This window comes from Rhinolophus hipposideros (assembly GCF_964194185.1).
Source record: "Rhinolophus hipposideros genome assembly, chromosome: 1".
Classification (NCBI taxonomy): domain Eukaryota; kingdom Metazoa; phylum Chordata; class Mammalia; order Chiroptera; family Rhinolophidae; genus Rhinolophus; species Rhinolophus hipposideros.
The window spans coordinates 8,630,181-8,655,749 of NC_138047.1; the positions used below are offsets into that span (position 1 = coordinate 8,630,181).

Genomic DNA, 25,569 nt, shown 5'->3' on the forward strand with positions numbered 1-25,569 from the left:
CCACAAGACTAAAAAATCTACCTCCCTAAGTGGAGGGCAGGGAAAGACCAAAGAAAGAGGCTGGATCTCCAGTCTGGTAATGAATGGAGCTTATTAAGGGAAACTTACATACAAGCTATGTCTTGGGTGGCTGCAAGACAAAATGGATCCCCGTGCCGCCTGGCAGGAGTCAAAGAATGCTATAGGGTAAAGGGGCGGGGGGTCAGTCACCAGTACTAGTCCGTGAATGCTACCAGGTATGGAAATGACATGCCTGACCAGGTCAGCACAGAGGCCTGTTCCAGGAACTAACAAGTAGCCGGAGGCAGGGGAGGGGTGCTGACTTATGTCGGAAGGAGTGTCAGTTACCAACAGACAGTCTCTAAGGTGGGTTTGCAGAAAGCAGCCTCCGTTCTGGCTCGGGTTCAGCTTGCCGAACAGACAGGGGCCGCATCATGGAACACGCTCTTGTGCCCCCTCACAGCCCCAAGCCTAATGCTATTCCTCAAATTAAGTGCTAAACTTATATTTAGCACAGTGCTACAAGTTGTGAAAGATATTGTCCTCAAGGAACTTCTACTCCAATTGCAGATACTGGCCTGAAAACACACCTTAAAAATGCCCCAGCACCACAGCCTGGGGTAGAGTTGGAGAGTCCTACGAGATGAAGAAGAAAACCCTCACTTTCCTTCATGTTGGACCTCTGCAGAAATCAGTTGGGACAAATTGGACAAAGAGCCAATATAAGGCCAATAGAGGTAAGTAGGAGAGGGGGTAGTAGGAAGGGATGATGAGATGTGGTCCTAGTTCTCTTGGAGTAGGGCTTACAGGCTGGAATTCCCGCCCATTCTCAGGAATTTTTTTCACTTTCCCATTCCCAAATCTCGAGAAAAGTTGGTCGGGAAATTGGGAAAATCGGATCCGTGAACCCAGGTGGTTGATAGTATCGGTCGTTACTTTGGGAAACGATTCATCGTGGAGAACAGAAAACAGTTTGTATCTTGGGATTCAGGAACGCGAAAACGAAAAAAATTCCTGAGAACGGGTGGGAATTCCTGCCTGGAAACCCTATCTTGGAGGATCGAAATAATAGAGCTGTTATTGTCCCAATAACCTTTCAAATAACCTGGTTTTTTCCAAATCCAACTTGCAGTTCACAAGTAGGTATTTTTTCCTCTGAGGGAGGCAGAAGTAGGCAAACCTGGAAGATTTGGGACCATTCTCAGTTAACAAGGAGGAGGGGGTGTTAGCAGTTTCTAAGTCGGCCTGAGGTGTGGGACACATTTGTAACTCAGGGTCAGGTTGTTAACTAAAACTAAAACTAAAAATCCTTTCACTTAGTTCAAAGCACTCCTTTACCAGTGGTTTGGCTGTAGAAACCTTGTGGGACCAGCTGCTGTCACTTCTTGTTGGGTACATGCTTTTTTAATTAGTCCGTGGTTAGGCTATTAAATAACTAACTGCTAATGACAATGCTTTCCCTTTCATTTATTTCACAGTAGCAACATGGTTGTATTCTTTTTTCTTCTCCTAATGTCTCTGTTGAACAAACAGCATTTCAACGAGAGTAAATAAAATATTTTAAGAGATACTACCACAAACTAACACACCCACTGTTCTCATTTTTTCAAGTTTCTTTCCCTAGTTCTCATGTCCATGCATGCGTATTTCTACCTAAATACAACCATTGTGATGATATAGTTATGTAATCTGATTTTTCCCCTCTAGTTTACACTGGAAACGTTTTTCATGCGTCCATAGACTTCGTGATATTATTTAATGGCTGTGTAATATTCCACAGATTAGATGTTCCATTTTTTGAGTGTGCCGTTTCCCTGTTCTTGGCTGTTGAAGTTGTTTGTAGTCAACCCCTCACTATTATGCAGCTCATCAATTTAGATGCAATTGTTACAGAGACATAAAAATGTCTTTGAGCGATTGTCTTTTGGAAGATGACGTAAACAAGCAGTTCCAGCGATGCTGTGTGCCTACCAGATAAAAAGGTGGTGTCCAGACTCTGAAAGGTCATGGTTGGTAGATAATAATTCTTCCTATGGCAGGATGGACACATCACCAATAGTTTGTAACTAAGATAACAGTGGCATTCATTTCCATGATTAATGACCAAAAAAATCAGAACTACTATACTACATGGTGCCAGTTCTAGCTTCCTCTATCCTGTCCCCTTATGGCAGAGCCACATAAATGGGGACAACTTTGCCAGCACTTTTTGCATTAGACTACTAATTAGCAACCCTTAATTTGGCTTCTAAATATCAGTGCCTGAGACTAAGAGGCATGTGCTATTCTCTGGGCAGAGGAAAAATCTACTATTGTCCTTAGGTTGGCAGGTGGGGGTGCGGGTGGTGGTAATAGGTGGGAACTGGCATGTATTTAGCAGGGAAAGGGGGAGTATATATAGCAGCGACGGGGTGGGCTCTGTATTGAGTGTCAGGCTGGCCCTTCCCATGTCCTCCGACAGGAATGAAGCGAGTCCATGAAGAAGCATTTCACATCGTGCGAGAGAGAAAGGGGTTGGGGGTGGGGGATGGGGTAGCAGGTGTCACAAGAGCTGGATGGAGAAGACTTCCAAGAAGGCAAGGAGGAAGGGAGTCGGGACGAGCTCCCGGTGTGTAAGAGTGAGGGGACAGGACCCGTGGGACGAGCCGTGCACGCGGCTGGCCGGGCTGCAGGGTCTTCTCCTAGAGCAGTGGGGACCCGGCTAGGACGCGGGGCGGCGCGGGGCGGGCCGGGGGCGGGGAGAGGGGTGGCGGGGAGGCGGGGCCCTGCACCTCCGCGGCCGCCCAGCCCCGGCGCGGTCCCCGGGCGCGCCCGCTGCCCGAGCCCCCGCGCTGTCCCCTGCGCACGTCCCGCCGCTCCCAGTGCCGCCATGCTCCTGCTGCTGGGGCTGTGCTTGGGGCTGCCGCTCTGCGCGGGGTCGCTGGGCGAGGCGAAGAGCTGGGGTGACACTTCGGAGCAAGTAAGTGGAGATCTGGGGGACCCAGGGAGGCGCCGACTGCTGCCCCTTCCCATCGCCTCCCTCCCTCGGGCGCGTGGACGCCGGGCAGGCTCTTGACTGGAGGCGAGGAAGGGAGGGACCACCCCATCTCCTGTCACATCGTCCCGGTCCCCTCTCCGTTCCCCAACCTTCCGCGGGGGAACTCCCCCATCTATTGGTCACTGGTGGTGAGAGTCTGGATGGTGATATTTCCTGCAGAACTGTGTTTGGGACTTCAGAGTCCTGCAGAACCAAATCTCCTTGGCTTCTGTTATCCGTGCAGATTACTGCTAGTAGTTTTTTATTGTTCATTTGTGAGCCAGAGCCCTAAGCTAATTACAAGGACCTTGAAGACGAGTGTGCAGGGCAAGGCGTTGTTACTGTGGTTACCAGCTCTCCAGAGAGAAAGCACAATCTAGGGAAGAAAGTTCCCAACTGTTGGAAGCCTCTGCTTTTCCCACCTGACAGCGGGGAGAACACGATTCTCCACCAGGTTCTTATCACCAGGTTAGCAGTTTAAAGGTGGCCGGGTGGTAGGCAGAGGGCCAGGGACCAAAGTGTCTCACTTCTCCTAGTTCCTATGCAGTGCATCTGCCAGGGTGTGTGTTTTAAATGGCTCAACCTCACAGGTGGATGAAACCCACCAACATGAAATCTCAACTCAGTGTTCGATGAACAGAAAAGCTTTATGAAAAACAGAGAACAAGTTCACAGGAATATCGGTGTAAAGACCTTGGAGGGAGAAGTAGCTCTGTCTCAGGTAGACATTGCCGCACGCCCTGGTGTGGTTTGCACACACCTCATTTAAATTATATTCAAATTATTTAGCCTAAAGCGTGTTTTCGCATGATGGGAGGAAGAGATGAGTAGGCACACTTTCCCCCCTGTCCAGCACCTTGGTTTGCAGAGCAGATCTGGAAGACGGAATTGGCCCGAGCATCAGATGGTTTCCTTCATGTTGACTCTGCTTCACAGATGTGCTTTCTGCAAAATGGAAGAAATAGTCATTCTCTCATAGGCTTGTCAGGAGGTATAACCCATAAAAATTCCAGGAGGCTGTGCAGTGGAGAGGGGAAAGTGCTGGCGGGGATCCAGAGAGAAAGGCTGGCCTTAGCCATTTCCAGTTGTGTGGCCTGGGTAAGCCGTTTCATCTCCTTGCTCCTTCCTTTCCTGTTGATCACAGCAGGGAGACCATCTCCTTGTGGGCATACTTGTAAGGATTCAGCCGCTAGTTTGTGGCAAGAACTTGGTATACAGTGAGCACTTAGTAAATGGGAATGTTTTAGTAAGTGGTTAAGGGCATGGGCTTGGTGCCAGGCTGCCTGGGTCTGATTCCTGATGCTGTTACTTAAGAGCTCTGTGACTCTGGGTGGGTTACTTGGGGCCTCAATATCCAATTCTGTAAAATGTGGGAAATAATGGGATGATGAGGATTGAACAGTTAATGTCCCTAAAGTGCTTGGAACAGTGTCAGCACTTCATGTTGGCGCTGACGGGTAGGCTTGGGCAGCTGAAGTGCTGAGGGAAGGAATTTAGGGTAAAGATCTTACAACGTTTTGGGGGGTGTGGAGGAAGGAGCGTGTGGGAAGAACTGAAACAATAATTCTGTTTATGCACTAGGAGGAGAGATTGAAGCTCTAACATCTGCAAGTCCAAGAAGGCTAAGCCCCCATAGAATAACATGGGTTTGGCCCCTTGTAGTGATTTCATGCTGTCTTCAACCCATGGCCCTATTTATTTATCTTGAAACAGACTAACTTAGAAGAAAACTCCAAGACAGAGAGTTCTGTGAACCTTTGCAATTTTACCTTTTTATCTTGACTCTTTACAATTTTTTAAAATGTACTTATTTATTTATTTAGTGTGAGGTAGGATTTAAGAGCACAGGCTCCAGAACCAGACTTTCTGGGTTCAAATCCTGGCTCTACACTTTCTGGTGATAGGGCTGTATTCCTGTTATTACAAAAGCAGTTTTTAATTTATAAAATAACAATAACCATCAATTATTGAAGGTCCATAATGTTCCAGAGAGTTTGCTAGGAGCTCTATATAAAAACAGTAAGAAGCAATCAAGTGTATGGTTAAGAGTACTCCAAGTGGAGCCAGACGGCCTGGGTTCCAATCTGGGTCCCACCACCACTAACTGGCTGCGTGTACTTGGGCAAGAAACTTAACTTCTCTGAGTCAAAATTTCATCTCTGTCTGCAAGATAGAGTTATTAATAGTTCCTACCTCATAGGCAGAGGTAGGTCTGGGTTTTGAGGATGAAGTCAAGTTTATACAGTTTGCGGGGCCCTCTTGAAGATAAAGAATGTCAAATTGTGACTACCCAACTAGGTGCTAAAGTGAACATTTATTTGGGACGATAAGCAAATCACAACCAATGATACATTTGACAAGCCGACAAATACTACAAGTATCACCCATTTACAAGGGATTGTAAAGTGAGGGCTCGTGAAGCTTATTACATTTTATTAGCTTCTGAATGATAATAAAATATGAAATAAAATAATAGTAAACCACTTCTGCTCTTACGGTTGTTGTGAGGATTAAATAGATTAATTCAGGCAAAGTACTTGCCTATAGTAATGTTTGCTATTGTTAGTATTTATGTACAGCCTGGTTAAATCTCTGATTATCACTGCAAGGACAGTCTCGGCATTCTTACTTTACCCACGAGAAGCATGGAGGTCTACCCAGAGGTGTGACGACTCTATGTGCCCAGCCTGGATTGGAATGTAGGTGTGCTGTTGACAAAGGCAGCTCTCGGTGTCTCCTCCAAAGACCAAGCCGCTTTCATATTGACAATTGAATGTAGTTTGTTTCAGTGTGATTTTTATTTGTAGCTCCTGGCACATAGACAGTGTTCGATAAATGCTTGTGGTGGTACCACATCGATTGGGATGACACATTTCTAATTCCCTGAATTGAGAATTTCTGGAGTTTTAATGTGTTAGGATCTCTTCCTCAGAACCAAACCTATGCATTTGGGAAAACAGAAAACCAAGACAACTGTGCTTTTTCTTTTCTTTTTTTCTTTTTTAACTTTTGAAAAGTAAAAGAAATAAAAGATTTTGTGAGCTCCAGACCATTCAATAATGTCTCCTTTTTATGGGCCTGGGTGGAATTGTTGAAACAGAGGCGTAGAGCTGAATGGGGAAGGAGATTCCCCATTGTGGAAGAGATTCCAGAGATTTCCTCACTCCTAAACCAGCCCTATCTTATTTCTTTGTGGGGCGTGGGGTGGAGGGAAGGAAGGCTGGGGATGTCCTGAGAATCAGGTGAGGAGTTGTACGTGGCTTGACATTCCTAACTAGCAGTCTTCCCAAAACCTAGATGCTCAAACTTAAAGCAGTCTTGCCTACGATGCTGTCGAGTTCCAGTGGGAAGTCCCAGCATGCTTTTTCAAGAACAGCAGCATCTATTTAGGAAGATGGGGCTATGGGATGGAGATCCGAGCATTCTGTGGAAGGGCAGGAGGTCCTGAACCTTTTCATTATGTTCCCACAGGCAAGGTCCATTTCCCTTGTTTTTCACAGTTAAAAGAAACAGAGACTTGCCTAAGGGTAGTTGTATTTTTTATTTTTTAAGTTGCCTGGAAATTGTGTGGAGTTTTAGCCCCAGAATGAAATTTCTTCTTCCATTACTGAATTCTGGGCACCTCAAATTGCAAATGGTTAATAGCTGCACAACCTGTAGGAACATTGCTCCAAAGAAAGAACACTTTTGTGCAGGTGGTATAGAATTATCCAAATGGGGATCTTCCCAGACTCCCCCAGGTGATGGATGGCATCCCAGTGCCTTCCCAACCTGTAGCCTTTGGTTTTGTTTCAGGTCCTACAAGAGATCTCTGAGGCAACTGATGCCTGAGTTCCCGGGTTTTGGTTTCAGGATTCAGAAGTGGGGGCCAACTGGTCGATGACTTCCTAGCTCACTGCATCAGGCTCTCGGTGCTGATGCTGGCCTAGGTGCAGCATCTCATGGCTCTGGTATGGGACCTAGAGTCACAGACTGAGTGACAGAGCTCTAGAGGAAGGTAGAGGGCATGAATCCTACCTTGACAACTCTCTGTCACTCAACCTGGGTCATTAAAGCATCCAGACCAGAAAGCAATGTATGTGGTCCACGTGTTCAGAGTCTCTTTCACCACAGGTAGAATTAGGCTTTACTGCTCTCCTGACTTCCCAGACTCTTTCCCGTTTATGGACTTTTTAGAGTGCTTTCAGGGTATTTCTCCTCTCTTGCAATTGTGATCCAACACTGTGATAGACTCTGGGGAAAAATACAATCTCTATTGTCCAACTTATGTCATTTAAGCAGTGTCTGCTGGTATTGACCTCTAGTCGGACTAACTAATGATGGGGGCGCTAGGGGAGATCGTAAATGCCTCAGGCCTGATAGTGTTCTTGCTACGTCACTTATGCAAAGGAAATCTTCAACCACCCTCTACCTTCTGGAAGTGAATGGCCACCGTCCATTCACTGTGGGGTCCACAGCCACCTTTTCTCTCGGGCCCCTGGCCAACAACTAGGGCTGTCCCGTGCTCCCTGTGTGGGTCTTCAGCCCGCAGCTGGAGTCACGGATGCAGCAGCTTTTTGGACCCAAGAACTGTTGGGACCCCAATCCTCGTGGACCCCAGAAGAGCCCCCCCCCAAAAAGAACAAAAGTTATGGCCACATCGTCACAATCATGATGGTTGTCATGATCACTAAAGAACATAGTGCAGTCTTCTTTTTTTCCCATTTCCTTTGTAACTTATAAAAATTACTTTGTCTAGTAAATGTTCATGAGTATATTTGTTTCTTTTAAGTTAGATAGTATGGTCCTTGATGGCAAGGACATTGACTTATATTTCTCAATCAGTGTTGTGGCCTGGACGTCTTCTGTTCTGATGCTGGAAGAAATAAACTCAGCTCAGGAAGAGCGAAGAATCCTATCTGTACTGTCTCTTAAGTCTATGATTTGGGGCCCCAAGCAGCTTGGGGGAGGCTCTAAGATTCCTACTCATGGCAGTCCTTGATATTAAGCTGGAGTCAGTTACTTCTCTGTCCTTACACCTCGCTCCCAGATTCTCATAAGGCAAGGGGATAACACTCAAACAATGAAAGGGATCAGGAACGCCTAACTGAAAACGATGATGATGACATTGGTGTCATTTCCACTTCAATCCTAGCTGGCACCAGGAATCTGGGTATACCGGGAAGTTTTGATTCTGGTTCAATCTGAGTTTAAAGTTGGACTGAAGTGTAGCCATAGCGGTCCCCTGAGAGGTCGGATAGTTATCTCAAAAATGAAAAACCAACTTCTCTTGTTCTCCTTAAAGCTTGTTTATTTTCTTGGAAAACCTATTTTACAAAGGAGGCAACTTCAAAAAAAAGACTTCAATCAAAGAACATAATACCTGAGAGGGGCTGGGCTTTTCTTCTGACCATAGTTATGTGAAGTGGTCCCCAGCCAATTTCACAACTTTAGGAAAAGGGAAAGCCTGAGATGGATTTGCAGAACTGGTAAAGACCTGGCCTAGTGTGCTTATTGCAGCTTTCCTTAAACAATCTCACACATCCTACCTCATTTTACAAATAGAAACCAGTATCATCCTAGTAATTGTTTGGTTCTTATTTGGAGTCAGGGCAGATGTCAACCTAAATACTATATTATTTCCTTCTATTTCATGTTCTATAGAATAGGCTCTATAATGACTTATAATGGTAATTTACGAGTGTGTGTGTGTGTGTGTGTGTGTGTGTATACATATATGTGTGTGTGTGTATTTTTCCCCCCCCCCGGGAGGGATCAGGGAGAAGATGGAGATTAAACAGTTTCTGTTACAGTTTTAGTTTACAGATGGAAATACCTTTTTTGTTTTTTCTATTACTGGAAGTAGTGATTGCTAATTTGTCAAAAACTGAAGTAATACAGAAAAGTTTAAAGAAAAAGAATTCAACCACCCAAAGTTAATAGCCATTAGCATTTTGGCTCACATTCTACGCGTACAAACACTTTTACTTACAAAAACAAGGTCCTGTTAGAGATCGTGCTTTGTTATCTGATTTAATCATTTAAACATGTGTTGTGACTGTATCAGTCAGAATTGGCTGGGCTATACTGTCGTGACAAGCCCCAAAGCTCAGTGTCTCAATGTTAAACGTCTATTTCTTGCTTATACAGCTTGTCCATCTTGGGTTGGCAGTGGAACAGGAATGTACTTTGTAGTCACCCGGGGACCTGGGCTTGATGGAGTAGCTGCCACCTCCAACGTTGCTAATTACTGTGCCATAGAGAAAAAGCATTTCTGCAGGATCACACGTCGATAATTAAATACTTGGAGCAGAAGTGACAACTGTTTCTTACATTCACAGCTTATTGGCCAGAACCTGTCACATGGTCCTGCCTTCCCACAAGGGGACAGGAAAGGCAATACTTATGGTGGAAAGCTAGAGAAGTATTCAGTGAACAGCACCCAGTAAAGTATAGTAAAATGAACATTTACTAATGTCAATAAATATATTAGATCCACATCATTATTTTTAATAGCTATATTCTAATTAATCGGTGTATCACAATCTATTTAACCAAGCTGCTTTTTAAAGCTATTTTCGGCTATTTCCAATTATTAACAATTGTTTTAAAAGATGCAAAGAATTTTCTTGTATATTTATTGTTTTCTTCTACTGATTCTTTTTCTCCTTATAATACTTTTCTGTAAGTAGAATTTCTAAATTAAAAGACATGCATACCATGGGAACATAAAATGTTACAGTCACTAGGAAAAGAGTGGTGATTTCTTAAAAATTACACTTAAATTTACCGTATTACCCAGGAGTTCCACTCCTAGGTATCTACCTGAAGGAAATCAAAACATATGCCCCACATAAAGACTTGCATGTGAATGTTTATGCAAGTTCCACACAACAGCCAAATAATAGCCCCAAAGTGGAAACAACCTAAACGTCCACCAGCTGATGAATGGATAAACAAAATGTGGTCCATCCACGAATGGAGTACTATTCAGACACAAAAAGGAATGATGTGCTGATACACGCTACATTATGAATGAATCTTGAAAAGATTATACTACGTGGAAAAAAGCCAGTTATGAAAGACCACATATTTTATGATTTTGTTTATATGAAATGTCCAGAATGAGAAAATCCATAGAGACAAAACAGATTATTGGTTGCCTAGAACCAGGGGACAGGCAGGAGTTTGGAGGTGACAGTTAAGGGGTGTAGGGTTTCTTTTGGGGAAATAAGAATGTCTAAATCAATTTTGGTGATGGTTGCACCATTCCATGGATATACTAAAAAACATTGGATTGTGCACTTTAAATGAATGAATTTTACTGTTTGCAAATTATACTTCATAAAGCTGTTTTAAAAAGATGCATAAAATCTGGGCACATTTTTCAAGTTTTGGATCTATGTTGTCAAATTGCCCTTCAGAAAGAACGATGTATTACTCACAGCAATAGTAGTTAATACCTCTGTTATTTAAACTGTGTTTTTCACGAGTGATATTCAACAGCTAGCTAGGACATTTTCATGAATCCAGAGTATCTGGTTAATTAATATGATTTTTGAAAATGAGGATTTTTATCACCTTCCCACGCCCCTCCTCTGCATGTGGGAAAGCACAGCAAATTATCCAGAAAAAACACAATAAGCAAATTTAAGGTAAGTTCAGTTTTGCTTCCAGAGTGTTCTGGAGGTTTGACTTGAATAACTGAGCCCATCAGAGTAAAGCTGAACACGTTTACTCATTGGAATGAACACAATAGCAAAGAGCTTATTTTCAAGCCCCAGTTAGAATGAAACAGAGTACAGATATTCTCATGAACTCTTTTTTTAATGATTTTTTTAAAATTTATTAGTGTCAGGTGTACAAGACAAGGTAATACTTAGACGTTCATCATTTATATCCCTCATACTGTGAACCCCCCTCCCCCCATCCACTATCCCTCCGACCTCGCACCGAGCCATCACATTATATATATAAAATTATAGTTGGCATTCATTATTGTTTAGCTTCTGGTATACAGTGCCATGGTCAGGCATCCACAGTATCCCTGAGGTGGTCTCCCAAATGGGACACGTGTCCATCGGATACCCTACATGCTTGTCATTTTACCCACACCCCTGGAACAGAGTTAAGGACACTCAGGTAATGTGACGACAGGGGTTAAGCAGTCAACCAGATGTGAGAGGGGTGACTCCTAATTCTGGCCTAGAAGCTCCTTGATGAAAGGTCAAAGCTGCTTTTCAGGGTGGATTTTGAAGTGACTTTCAACCCCCTCATGTAGCTCCTTTCAGAATGACCTCGCAATCACATTTCACAACTCTTCTCTTTTTGTAGGTTGGACTCAGGGTCCCGAGGCAGGTCCGGCTGCTGCAAAGGCTGGTATGTATATTCAGGCTGCGTCTTGTGTCTGCTCTCTCGTGCGTCTGTGCGTTTTGAGCCAGGGACTAGCTTTGCTTGCAGCTCCTCCAAAGCCTATAAAGTTGCTTCTAGAAGGATTCTAACATCACACAGCATGCGTAGCTTTCATAAGGCCTTCTTTAAATGGAAAGAGACTGATTTTTTTCAGTAGGCCTATAAAGATAAAGTACGGAGTTTTAAAGCCCTTCTTAAAAAAGAAAACCAAACCTAAATTCACCTTTACTTCTTTTTATGATATCCTTACCCAAGAAATAAAGGCTTCCTTGTGAAGTAAACAACTAAAGCTAGCAAAGAATTCACATTTGTAGATTAAAGCTTCATGCATGCAAGTTGAGCAAGGCTCTCCAGGCCTGTTGGAGGCTAACAGGTGGGAACTCGGGCATTCATTCAACAAGTATTTTTTCTGAACGCTTCCTATCTGCCCTGCACTGTTCCAGGCACTGGGAGTACAGCAAGGGACAAAACAGGCCAAAGACACTGTCCTTCACAGAGCAGGAATGCTGAAGGGGGCAGAGATAAGCAAAGTAAATAATAAATTGTAAGCGTATTAGTAATGGAGAAGATGAGGACTACTGAGAAAAATAAAATGGCAGAGGAACATGGGGGACCTTATATACATTGGCGTCTATGAGATCTCTCCCTCCCTCCCTGCCTTCCTCCCTCCGTCCCTCCCTCCCTCCCTCCTTACCTCCTTCCTTCCTTCCTTCCTTCTTTCCTTCCTTCCTTCCTTCCTTTCTCCCTCTCTCCTTCCTTCCTTCCCTCCCTTCCTCCCTCCTTCCCTCTCTCCCTCCCTCTCTCCCTCTTTTCCTTCCTTCCTTCCTCCCTTCTTTCCTCCCTCCCTTCCTCCTTTTTCTTCCTTCCTTCCTTCCTTCCTTCCTTCCTTCCTTCCTTCCTTCCTTCCTTCTTTCCTCCCTCCTTCCCTCCCTCCCTGCCTTCCTCCTTCCCTCCCTCCCTTCCTTCCTTTCTCCCTCTTTCCTTCCTTCCCTCCTCTCCTCTCCTTTCCTTTCCTTTCCTTTCCTTTCCTTTCCTTTCCTTTCCTTTTCCTTTCTTTCCTTTCCTTTCCTTTCCTTTCCTTTCTTTCCTTTCCTTTCCTTTCCTTTCCTTTCCTTTCCTTTCCTTTCTTTTCCTCCCTCGCTCCCTCCCTCCCTCCCTTCCTTCCTTTCTCCCTCTCTCCCTTCCTTCCTTCCTCCCTCCTTTCCTTTCCTTCCTTCCTTCTTTCCTTCCTTCATCCCTCCCTCCCTCCCTCCCTCCCTCCCTCCCTCCCTCCCTCCCTCCCTCCTTCTGCCTTCCCTCCCTTCCGTCCTTCCTTCCTTCCCTCCTTCTTTCTCCCTCCCTCCCTCCTTTTCTTTCTTATCTATGAGATTTTCTGATCACTCCTTTCAAACAGTGCGATCCTGTAATGACAACTAATGTTTACTGAGTGCTTGCTATATGCCAGGCATCGATCTAACGGCTTCATGTGTCATATAGCCCAATCACCCTTGTCACAAGTCCTTGAGGCATTTTACAGAGGAGAAAACAGGTTCATTCAGCAAGACTAAGGAACTTGCCCTAAACTCCATGGTTGGTAAGAGGTGGTAGCAGTTTAAGTCCCAACAGTCTGGCTCCTGAGTCTTGTGCTCTTAGCTAATACACTAAACTGCCTTCTCAATTATATGCATTTTTCTATTATTACTTTCATTCACCTGGTCTAGCTCTGTCCATTCTTTTAGATGGTGGGAAATGCTCCAAGTTGTTGGCACACCATAATTTATTAAGCTTTCTATTATTGATGAGCTTTCAATTGTTTTTCAGGGTTTCATTTTTCCCCCTATAAACACCACTGCAAAAACTTTTTGTTCATTCTATCGTGTGGGTGTGTTTAATATTCAATGGCCTAGATTTTCAGTAGGAGGATTGCTGGATCAAAGTGCATGCACATTTTAAATGTTGATAGATGTTATCAGATTACTTTTTGAATACTGTTCCACTTACTACTGTCTGTATTCATTCCATTTCTATCAGCAGTGATGAGTACGCACATTTCTGCCAGCAGTGGATATAATTACTCGTTTTTGACTTGCCAGTCTCTTAGATATAAAGTGATATTTCACTGTGCCTTTAGCTTGCATTTCCTTCACTACTTATGAGCTTGGACTTTTTTTGGCCATTCACAGTAGTTCTTCTCTGAACTGATTTTTTTTTTTCCAGGTCTTGTACTCATTTTTCTATTGTGTTTTTTATCCCTCATTGCCAGTATGTTGAATAACCTTGTATGGTGTGGATATTCTACTTTTGGAAGAGTTCTCACTAAAATCTGTCATTTGTCTATTAACTTTGTTTATGGAATATTTGCCATATGAAAAATTTTAAGTTCCAGAGTAGTAAGTTTCTCATTTCTTTATAGCTTCAAGTTTTCATTCTTGATTACAAAGATTTGCTTTAGCCTTTGGCTTAGACTGTCTATGTAATTTCTCAGATTTTCTCAGAGTGCTCTAGGAATTGTAAGTTTTACTCTTACATGTATTATGCTTTTCTAACATGAGCTTTGCCCATTCAACCAGTACCCAAATGGTCTTTCCAGCAGTGCACACCCCTTCAGGGACTGCACATCACCTGCAGGGCTAACTCCAAGGACATATAAGGCCCTGCGTGATCTGGCTCCTTTCTGGCTCTGTGGCCTCGGTTTACCCTGCATGTCTCCTTATATTTATATTAACTGATCTGCATGTTCTGTTCCCTGATGAATAGAATGTGGGTAACAACAGCTGGGACTCTCCCATCGCTGTCAGTCCTTGACCACAGGGATTTGCTTGATTTCATTCTGAATTAATTCGTTACCCTTTTTATAAAGCTCTGTGGCATCACATACATGCAAAAAATATTAATAGTTTGAAAGCCAGAGTTGTCTTTGTGTCTGCGTCTCCATGGCGCTTAACAGATATAGGCCTGGTTCTCCCACGACAATTCACTGTCATCATGTAACCTCCCAATGTAAAGGCCCATGCCTGGCACCTCCTTCATAGCAGTTGTTCTAAAATTTGTGGACTGGATTTGTTTTAAGCAAGTGTGGTAAGACATATAGACACGGAAATGATCTTCATGAAGGAAGACTCACAGATCTGTGGGAACAGGAGGCGTGGCGTGCCACGAGGACCAGCTGGGGAAACCCAGGGCCAATCAGGAGGCAGACGGGCAGGAGGACAGCACAGGCCAGAGCCTTTACTGTTTTGGTTTGGTTTGTTTTTTGCAGGAAAGAATTGGTGAGTAAGCGTAGGATTGGATAGTTTGAATAATTATGGCAGGCTCTGGGCTACAGTGATGATCCTTCATTATTCACTATTGCCCTGGGATGATTCAGGGCAGGGGGAATATTGCTTTGGTGTGTAAGAGTTTGATAAAGGAGGTGGTTGGGAATGCGGGCCCTGGACTGGTTCCTGGTAAATCAAAGGTGTGCTCACAGGGGAGTTGTTTGTTATCCCTAGGAATTAGAGACAGCAAGTGCCAGAGCGTCAAGCATGTAGAGCGAATCAGAAAGTATACGCAATACAGCAGGTAGCATGGTGCGGGGTGTCATTACCTCATGGACGGTTAGTCATACACAATTAAGGTCAGACAATTAAGTTCGTGAACTCATCCTAGAAAAAGTGCTACCTGCCTCATTGCTAAATATCTTTACTGTCACTTTCGAAGTACTCCCTTTGGGAACCTTGCACCGATGCCAGTTCCCAGTCTACCTTTCAAGCAATTTTGGAACTCTTTTTCTGGAATGGCCATCAGAGCTGTCGTCGTATTACCCTTGATGTCCTGAATGTCACCAAAATGTCTTCCTTTCAATATTTCCTTTTTCTTTGGGTAAAGAAAGAAGTCATTGGGGGCCAGATCAGGTGAGTAGGGAGGGTGTTCCAATACAGTTCTTTGTGTACAGGCTAAAAACTCCCTCACAGACAGTGCCCTGTGAGCTGGTGCTTTGTCGTGATGCAAGAACCATGAATTGTTGGCGAAAAGTTCAGGTCATCTAACTTTTTTATGCAGTCTTTTCTGCACTTCCAAATAGTTGACTTGGTTAACTGTTTGCCCAGTTGGTTCAAGTTCATAATGAATAATCCCTCTGATATCAAAAATGGTTAGCAATATTGTTGCAACAAGTTTGCACACTTAATTGTCAGATCTTATATGTGTCTGTCTCCCCACTTCCAACTCTAAACGTTATGGTTTATCTTTTTTGTAGGAGGTGTGTAGAGCAGGCTTTTTTTCCGTACATAAAGGTGATAATAGCATTTGCTCTTTCCTCTCCTCTAAACATAATGAAATATTGCTAAATAGAATGTATTACCACAAATAAGCAATCCAAAGCTGAGGCCACCCTCTGTCTACAGGGGGTAAACTATTTCTCCAACCTGGTAAATACAGCCCCTAGGGAGGTGCCTTGTCTGGAGGTCTTCTGCTTAATGTAATGACAACATGGGTTATGCTGTTTTTCCTCAAAAAGGAGAGGCCTTAGGGTTTCGTAAAATCTCTGGACCTGGAGTCAGCCAACTGCCAAGTCTCAGCCTTCTCCTTTATCAAGTGAGGGGGAGCCGAGGTAGATGGCTTCGAATGTTCTCTATCACCTCCAAAATTATTTATTCTAATGGTTCCTGAAGAACTGTTAGACCAGGATGAAACAACAGGTTAATCTTCTGGGAGGAGGCCTGGCTTCTGGCAAATTCCGTCACACATTCCTCAGTTACATTTCCAGATGGCATCTCGGGTAATTCAGGACATCCTCTCGGTGACTTGATTTTAAGAGACTCAGATGAGTCACACGAAACATTTGGCCCCTTGAGAAACTAATTAAGACACTCCCTGCCTCAAACTGCTTTTCCATCTGTTTAGCTTTTGTAGGAAAATAATGAAGAAATTATGATATCACACGAAGACTTGATATTTGCCCCGTTTTCCAGTTGACATCCCCAAATGAAATGACTTAAACATAAAAATAGAAAGCATGTTGCCTTTTTAAGAACCATGCATTGGGAAAAATTGAGGTACCTGTTTTATATCCTTCCTTTTATGACATATTTTCATGAACTTCTGTCATTCCAAGTTCTGTACTTTGCTTTTTGGGGTTTCCTTTTCCTGAAAATTTCATGTACCTGATCAGTATTCTTACAATGTGCCTTTCTTTCTGATTAAACTGCTCGGTTCTTTGTTCCAGGAATGTGATGTGGTTCATTACAACTTCCATGAGTTTTGTGTTTTTGGAATGTTCTTTCTGTTTTCTTTCATCACATACAAATTCTACGGCTTTTTAAAACCCTTTCTTTCACAGATGTCACTGATTTCTCTTTCTTCTGAAAACTGTAAGGTCTTATAGCCAATAAGTCATGAATATATATATATATATATATATATATATATATATATATATATATATGCGCCAAAAAAACTATACACATTTTAAGAAAGGAAAAAACGATCAAAATGGTAATAATATAAACTGATAGCAAAAGATGAATACAAGTCACGTTTGACTTCTGCAATTACAGAAGTGGCTCAAAGTGGTTACCATCAGCGTCCAGACACTTCTGATTATGGCGAACTACTGCTTGAGCAACGCTGACCAAAGTGTCCATTTGTATACATTTTTTGGCACCCCTGCTGTGTGTGTGTGTCTATGTATATATAGATAAGGATATATATATATATACATATATATATATATAAGATATATATATATATAGAGAGAGAGAGATATCTATCTATCTATCTATCTATCTATCTATCTATCTATCTATCTATCTATATATCTCCTTATATCTTCCTATGTTGCTTTTCATTTTTGCACTTTCTTCCCAGTGTGATCATAGTGCCTTGAGAGAAGGAACCATATGTAATATTTCTTCCCCATCATTCATAGAATTTAGTCTATCACAGTGCTTAACAAACACTATTTTATTAAGATTTCCTTTTCTTGGGATATATTTTTTTCTTTAGTCATTCAAGATTCAGAAAATTCAATTCAGTTCCATAAGTGTTTTTAAGTTTTACCCTATGCTGAGAGCTGTGGGTGAAAAAAATGGAATAAGTCTTGTGCCTGTTCTTCGTGAGTTTACAATCGAGCCGGGGCAGATAAGGGATGGGTAGCTTAAGGGGAGATAAGGGAGTGGGGCATAGGTTTGTACAGAATTGACTTTAATAGATTGTAGACTGACAATGCTGTTATAGAAAGGCAAAGGCTATGACATATGAATAACAGCAGGGGCTCCTGTGGGAAAATAGTAACTGGGAAGAAGCAGTAAAACGAAAATGGTTAGTTTCCTAAAACTTTCATCAGCCTGTCTCTTGGGCCCATAAACTTTGCTTCCTATTCTTGATGTAATATTATGGAAAATTCTACTGTATCCATAATCTAATTTAAGTCCAAAGAAGATGCTATGGTATACTTAAATTTAGTATTTTGTCAGGTATCTTCTAATTTTCACACTTTACGCTCAATAAAATTATAATTGATAATCATCTTATAAATAAGAACAAATCAACATGACATCAAAAATTGTCTCAAGTGTACCAAGAAGGAGATTTCTAATTATTTTGAAACTTGTGCTGGGCAAGGACTACTACTGACAGAGCTAGGTTATTTGGAATGCGGTGCAGCTAGAGCTGTATGCTCTGTTTACCTAAGATTTTCCCCTATTCTACTTTTATGTAAAAGAGCTACAGTACTATGTAAAAGTACTCTACCTTTATGTAAAAGAGCTACATAGATTGATAAGAACTTTTGGACAATGTCAGAATATGACAGCACTGCAGAATGGGTTCGGCTTAATGTCCTATGTCTTGAATGTTGACAATTTAATGGATGGTCACTGAGGTTCACAGGTAACTTTTGAATCAGCAACAAAGACTGAATTATATTTAGCGTGCTTTTGGAGTTCTGTATTTTATTGGCCACCTAACAATGGTCGCTGCAGAAAGCCTTGAATGGCCAGACTGCCTCTGAATCCTTTCACAAAAGAGGTCAGGATTGGAAGTCAGTGACTCCAGGTTCTCACGCTGGGTTTATTACCTCCTACCTATGAGACCTGGGACAGTAAACTGATTGGCCTACGTTGGTAAAACCAGGGGATTGGACTTGTGAGTCTCTTATTCTTTATGTTTTATCTTTATAATTTATACCTTAACTTCATTCAATAGGATTTCAGGGTATTTCTAATATGCAGAAGTCTTGTTCACAACACTAAACAAATAAAAGGCATAGAGATCAGAAATAACTTAGAGTTCAAAATAACCAACAAAATGACTAAATCCCACTCAAGCGCGAGTCACAGTAAATGTAAATGAGACCAGGCTTGTGTTCCAGTTTCTATTGCTGTATAAAACCCGTCCCCCAAACTCAGTGGCCTTAGAGCAACAACCATTTTATTGCACTGTTTGTGGGGCAGAGGTTTGGGGAAGGCTCAGCTGAGTGGTTCTTCTGGCCACATGATGTCCGTGCGGGTTGCTCTGTGCTATTGAGCTGGCGGATGGGCTCATCTGGACAATTCAGTACAGCTTTGTTCATGTGCTGGGCCCTCGGGCAGGAATGGCTGCAGCTGGACTCCGCTGCCACAGTCACTGCAGTGCCTATCCATATATGGCCCCTCCAGTGTGACAGTCCCGGTCTTAAATGGTCACGCAGGACCTCCAGAGAGTGTTCCGACAGACCTGATGGAAGTGGTGAGGCTTCCTGTGACCTGGTCTCAGAGTCCCAGGATATCACTGCCAGTGGATTTGATAGGTGAAACAAGTCACTAAGGCCCGGATAGAAAGGGAAATGAAGTAAACTCCAGCTCTCAAAAACAGGAGAAGCAAAGGATTTGTGGCCATGTAAAAAAAAAGTATTATTATTTTTCTTTCATTTTTTTAAATTATTGTAGTAAAATACACATAGCATAAAATTTACCATAACGCTTTGAAGTGTACAGTTCAGTGATACTAAGTACATTCACACTGTCATGCAACCATCACCACCATCCATCTCCAGAACTGTTTTCATCTTGCAAAGCTGAAATTCCGTGCCCATTAAACAGCAACTTCCTACTCCCTCTTTCCCCCAGCCCCTGGAAACCACAATTTTGCTTTCTGTCTCTATGAATTTGATTTATCTAGGAACTTCAAATAAGTGGAATCATATAGTATTTGTCTTTTTGTGACTTATTTATTTTACTTAGCATAATGTCTTCATGGTTTCTTGGTGTTGTAGCATGTGTCAGAGTTCCCTTCCTTTTTAAGGCAGAATAATATTCTGTTATACATATATACCATATTTTGTTTGTTCATTCAACCATTGACGGACACTTGTGTTACTTCCACATTTTAGCTATTGTGAAAAATGCTGCTATGAATATAGGTATACACATGGGCCATTTTTAATCTAGTAGAAGAGGACATCAATGAGTGTGAAATAAGGAAAACTCCAGTAAAAACGCAGTGAAAATGACTACTCTCTGTTGGTCTCAGTGTTAGTGAGATAAGTGGGATGGGTAGGTCCTGGGAGCTGGGAGTCTGGAATGTGGGTCTGATCTAAAGTCGCAGCCACCATTAGTGCCAGCAGCTCCTGTCATGTGGGAATGTGCAGCCAGAGTGTCCAATTTTCTGTTTCAAGAGAAATGGGCATTATAGATTTTTATGTGAACTTACCCAATTTTGTAAGTGTTACCACCTAAACTTAAATTTTTTTTAATGATTATGCAAGTCAAATAAAAGTATCTATGGGCTATATAATTTGAGATCTCTTCCTAAAACAAACCAGTCAGTAAAGATAGATAAAAAACTGATATCACGGCCTACCTGTTTAAATAGTGTAGACCAGGGATCAACCTTTTTCCTAAAGGAGCAGATACTGCTTATCAGAGGCTTTGGGGATAAAATTAATTAGCATAGACTCCTTTTTCCTTTGGGGTGCTAATTCTCCAAACACTTTCTTGAGCTCAGTATTGATTCCCATTTTACTATAATGTGATTGTAGTCCAAATGGGAAAGCCCAGAATACAGGGTCTCTAAGTGGATGTTGAAATTAATTTGAAAATATGAGAATTTCTTTACGCATGCTCTGATTTTTGATCAATTCAGTGATTCTATAAATGTGACCTAAACGTTTATAACAGAAAAATATTATGTACTTCACTTCTAACATTCCAACAATTCATTAATCTATTTAAGCAATGCATATTCTCTTAAAAATTGGACATCTTAACTGTTCATTTGTTCAAGTTCGGTTAAAGGATTTGCTTCTATGTCATAAACTGGTTTGTCAACCACGGTTGTCTTACAAATGTAGGGGGTAAAAAGTCGGACAATCAAGAGAGACAAAGAAAGAAGCAAAAATGACATGCCAGTGTCTCCCAAATTGAAAGTTGTTTCTCTTATGGAGAAAAAAGACTTACACCTACCCCCAAAATGGTTGAATCATGCTTTCACACATCACTGAAAATACTGTGTGTGTTAATTCTAACAGAAAACCAAACCCTTGATGACAGAATTCTCAGTGAAGTCGACCATTATTTCTCGCTATGCCTTCACAACGGTTTCCTGCAGAATGCTCAACCGAGCGTCTGAGGACCAGGAGATTGAGTTTCTGATGCAGATTCCAGCCGCAGCCTTCATCACCAACTTCACTATGTAGGTGACTCATGGTCAGAGACCCTGGAACAAAGATTTCTATGTGGGGTGGTCAGGGTGAGCCTGAGATGATGTGTGGCCCACAGTCTTTGGCTCTGAGAATTTATTTTCCAGTGGATGGTAAATGGGTCAGAAGGCTGATTTCTTGTTCCCCTCCTTCCTTCCCTCCTTCTCTTCCTTCTTCCTTCCTTCCTCTCTCCCTTCCTTCCTTTCTTCTTCCTTCCCTCCTTCCATTCCCCCTTTTTTCCCCTCTTTCTCTCTTTCCCTCCAATAAGTGGGTCCCCTTTCAGGGCCACACACACTTCCGAGTGATTGTATTGTTATTATACTTCTGTTAAAAAGACAGTACTGCTCTCTTCCAGAAATTCTATAATAATAACAATAAGTAAAAAAAATCAATGAATCAGATATTTTCAGACAGTAGCAAATGCTATAAAGATGGCAAGTAGGATTGAGAGGGCTCGTTTAGGTCGGGAAATCAGGGAGGTGGCTCAGAAGAGACGATGTTTAAGTTGAGATCTGAATGATAAGACAGCATGAAACCTTTGCTAGGCAAGATATATTTCTTCTTTTCTTCTGAACTAACAAGTAAAGATCTGCAAAACAGGGTAGGTATATGGTCTGAATTTTACACCTGCGCACGATTCACATTCGTGAATCATCGTGGAAGTTGGTTTGAATAGATCTGACTTCTTCTTGGAGACTCACAGAGGCTTCCTGGGTTGGGTCTTACCATTTGGATCAGTTGAAAATTGCCGTAGAATGAAATGAGGGATTCAAGGGTAGTGCCCCGATCTGGCATATAGTTTCTGCATAGCTAAGAGGCAAATAAAAATATTTTCTAGTGTTTTCATAGTTAATGAGATCCATGTTTAAGTTTGTCTTGGAAGTGTAAGCTGGTAACACAGCTGTCTCTTGTGTTTCAGGCTTATTGGAGACAAGGTGTATCAGGGAGAAATTACAGAGCGAGAAAAGAAAAATGGTGATAAGATAAAAGAGAAAAGGAATAAAACCACAGAAGATAATGGGTAAGTGCCATTTAATTAAGAATTAAAAATTTACTTCAGCAAAGTGTCACATTTTCTACCTCTTTGCCTGGCCATCTTGATCTCTTTCATTCCTTTAAGTATTTAAAAAAATTTTTTTTATCATCATAATAATTAAATATACCTGGTTAACAACATAGTAGATAAGGGTTTATAATAAAAAGGAAGATTTTAACACTCCCATTCACCAGTGCTCACTTCCTAAAACATTCACTTCTAATAGTTCTGTAGTTTTTTTAGTTACCTCCCTAACTATAAATATCATGATAGTCTTGCTTTTTAAAAGTTTCTTGATAAAAATCAGACATTATCTGTTGATTCTCTGCTATGAAGACAGAGGATTTAGCATAATTACAATAGTCCCCTTTTCCCTCTTGTATTCCAAAATTTTACATTATTATTCCTTCTTCTTCCATCAATTTGAGCAGTTATACTGTCTTACATGATAACATTCCCTCTCTTACACTTCATCCTACCTTTCCAATTCCATTTCAAGCACCTGTCTTTTCTTACCTAATCATTTATTTTTGCTTTGTCAGAGTTACTAACATTTAAATTCTGATCTGTCACAGTATTTGTATTTTTGGTTTTGTTTATGAACTGAATCTAAACATTGAAAACCAGTAAGTAGTGTTTATTTTTTGATGATACATAAATGAGATTAACTGCAGAGCCACCTAGTATTAAGATTTTATTTCCCTCTCTACCAGCCCCTTTGAAGGAAAATGATCTTAGTATCTAGGTAAAATGAGAACGTGTAAACCTATTTTGTTCATTAATGAAAGGATGTAGTTTTGAGAAAGCTTGTTTTCTAAAATCATAGACTGCCAGAAACTTTGCTGTTAGAAATCCTACTAATGAAAATGGAACACATAGATCATGGGTTCACTTTAATACAGAAAACAGCCACACTCCACAGCTTCAGATAAGAGGTTATCGGACACGAAAGTCCACATTTATTTTAATTTTGTAGTTCCTAAGAACAAAGAAACTTGAGTTTGTTTTTCAGTCCTGGCTGATATTAAATGCTTTACACACAGCCTTGCTTTTCTTTGAGTCTCCAAACACTGTTTCATTTAATTTTACCTACACTCCAGCCCTTCTTCAATCCTATAATAACCCTTTGTCCTTCTTTGTTTGGCTGGATGCTCCATGATGCCTCTGGTACGTAGTTTACCTTGCCACAGCAGGTTATTAAAACCTAACGTTGTTAGACTCTAAGTGGATCCCAAGTGGTCTTTGTTAGATGTACTGTATCAGCATTATCTTTTTCTACAGTTCGTAAATTGTTCAGAATCATGCCACAGTTTAGTTTAGTTAGATCACAACATATACATGTCTGTTTTTCCTGGAGTCTAACTGTCTTTCTTACGAGATAAAACTTAATTTTGTCCGTCGCTATTAACATCTAGCAAGACACATAACTCATTTGAAATGGTGACTAAATGAAGAGCTATGACCAAGTTTTTGCAAGCAGTGACATCCATGTCATTGCCAAAAGTAACTGGAAGGCATCACTGATTGGGGGAGACATCCTGATTCCAGAGCTGTTAAACATGGAAGAATGGGTGTCTCCAGCTCCATGGAAGACTGTCATTACTTTACAGCCTTGTCACGTAATGTTTACCTTGGGACATCTTTTCATTTTCTTTTCTTTTTTTAAATTTATATTTTATAAAGTTTATTGGGGTGATATTGGTTATTAAAGTTATATAGGTTTCATGTGTACAATTCTATAATACATCATCTATATATTGCATTGTGTGTTCACCTTCCATCATCATATATTCAACCCTTTTTACCTTCTTCTATCACCCCCTCTCCATCCCTTACCCTCTGGTAATAACCACTAAGCTGTTGTCTGTGTCTAGGATTTTTTATTTGTTTATTTGTGTTGTTTATTTGTTGCTTTCAGTTTTATCCCACATAGGAGTGAAATCATATGGTTCTCGAATTTTTCTGCCTGATTTTCATTTTTATCTAGGTTGGTTTCATTACTTCTTTCTCTTTCTTGGTTCTCACCTTCACCTTGCTGGAGTGTATTCTGAAGTAATTGCCTTAAAATGGGCGTGTGAGAGGCAAACTTTCCAAGACTATGATTAAAATGTTGATTGCGTATTAAATTTAAGATTCATAATAATGTACCATCCAAACTTGGAAGACATCGCTCCAGTGCCTTGCAACATTCAGTATTACTGATTATGCATGTAATGTGGTCTAGTACCATTCCTTTTATTTGTTTTCTCTGCCTGACGTTCTGAAATTGGACAATGATGAATTGAAGTGTCAGTCTTTTTTCATTCATTCTGCCCAGCTCTCAATGAAACATTTCCCTCTTAACACTTGCAACAAACACTGTATCTCTTTTCAGCTCCGGGAAAAATAAGTGTAGGAAGCGTATCATCTTAGTCATTCATTTATATGTGGACGTGGAGTTCTCCCCCCTATCTTTGGTCCTCCTTCTCATTCCCACCTTGTGGTGTCCTCCTGAACCAGAGCCTGCAGTGTCTCTGAAATTCTGCAGACAATTTGTGTCTCTTCTTTGCTACAGTCCCTCCCTATATAGTCTGAGATGTAGAGTTCTTGCTCTACTGAATTTCCAAGTCTTCCAGAAATGTCTTGAAATGTCCCAACAACTGAGAGTTGCCCCTGCCCTACTTATTCTTTTGGTTTAATCCTTTACTCTCCCTCTTATGGTCAGTCTGCCATCTTGAATCAGAGAACCCTCACTCCAAGTCTCCTAAACACATCCACCAAACTTTACCAAGATATAAAAACCTCACGTAGTAGCTATTTCAAGTTATGTAAACCATCAGGTTCCTTTGGCCATCCCTGCAAAGAGGAGAATGTAATTCACATCTTGACCCCAAAGCTCTCTTTTCCAGCAGTTCACCTACTTCAGTGTCCCCTTTCCCCTTTGCCCCCCTCAGTCTGACTCAGGGAGAGGGAGGAGAGTTCAGTAGAGTTTGAATTCTCTACTTTTCAGTATTCTTTGCACCTTTGCAACCTTGCTCTAATGCAGGCTTTTACCTCTCTTCCCAATGCTAACTTTTATTTTTAATTTCTAAGGACCCTCACAGAGTGTTTGGTGTACCCCAAGGGGACTTGAGGGAACCTGGCTTTCTCTGACCCTCTGTTCCCTTTTCTTTCCCTTGCAGGGAGAAGGGGACTGACACCTTTAGAGCCTCCGTAGTGATTCCCAGCAAGGACAAAGCTGTCTTCCTCCTCAGTTATGAAGAGCTCTTGCAGAGACGTCTGGGGAAGTACGAGCACGTCATCAGCGTGCGACCCCAGCAGCTAGTGGGGAAGCTGATGGTAGAGGTGAATATTCTGGAGAGGGCAGGCATCACATCGCTGGAGGTGCTTCCTCTACTCAACAGCAGACAGAAGGGCAGCGGGAGGGCGGAAGGTGAGTGGTTCTTGCTGGGTACCCTCAGGTCTTTTGAGGTAACTCAGCGCGGGGAGCTGGCCTTAGAGAAATCTATA

The 25,569-nt window shown here is 41.8% G+C and overlaps 1 protein-coding gene across 1 annotated transcript in view; it reads left to right on the forward strand.

Moving 5' to 3' along the window:
• Positions 1 to 2,787: 2,787 nt before the first annotated feature.
• ITIH5 (inter-alpha-trypsin inhibitor heavy chain 5) overlaps positions 2,788 to 25,569 on the forward strand; it is a 74,665-nt gene continuing 51,883 nt past the window's right edge. Inside the window, exons 1-5 of the mRNA XM_081047464.1 lie at positions 2,788 to 2,959; positions 11,330 to 11,374; positions 20,874 to 21,037; positions 21,964 to 22,065; positions 25,242 to 25,492. Coding sequence (XP_080903590.1) covers positions 2,870 to 2,959; positions 11,330 to 11,374; positions 20,874 to 21,037; positions 21,964 to 22,065; positions 25,242 to 25,492 — 652 coding nt within the window. The 5' untranslated portion in view covers positions 2,788 to 2,869. The remainder of the gene's footprint in view (positions 2,960 to 11,329; positions 11,375 to 20,873; positions 21,038 to 21,963; positions 22,066 to 25,241; positions 25,493 to 25,569) is intronic.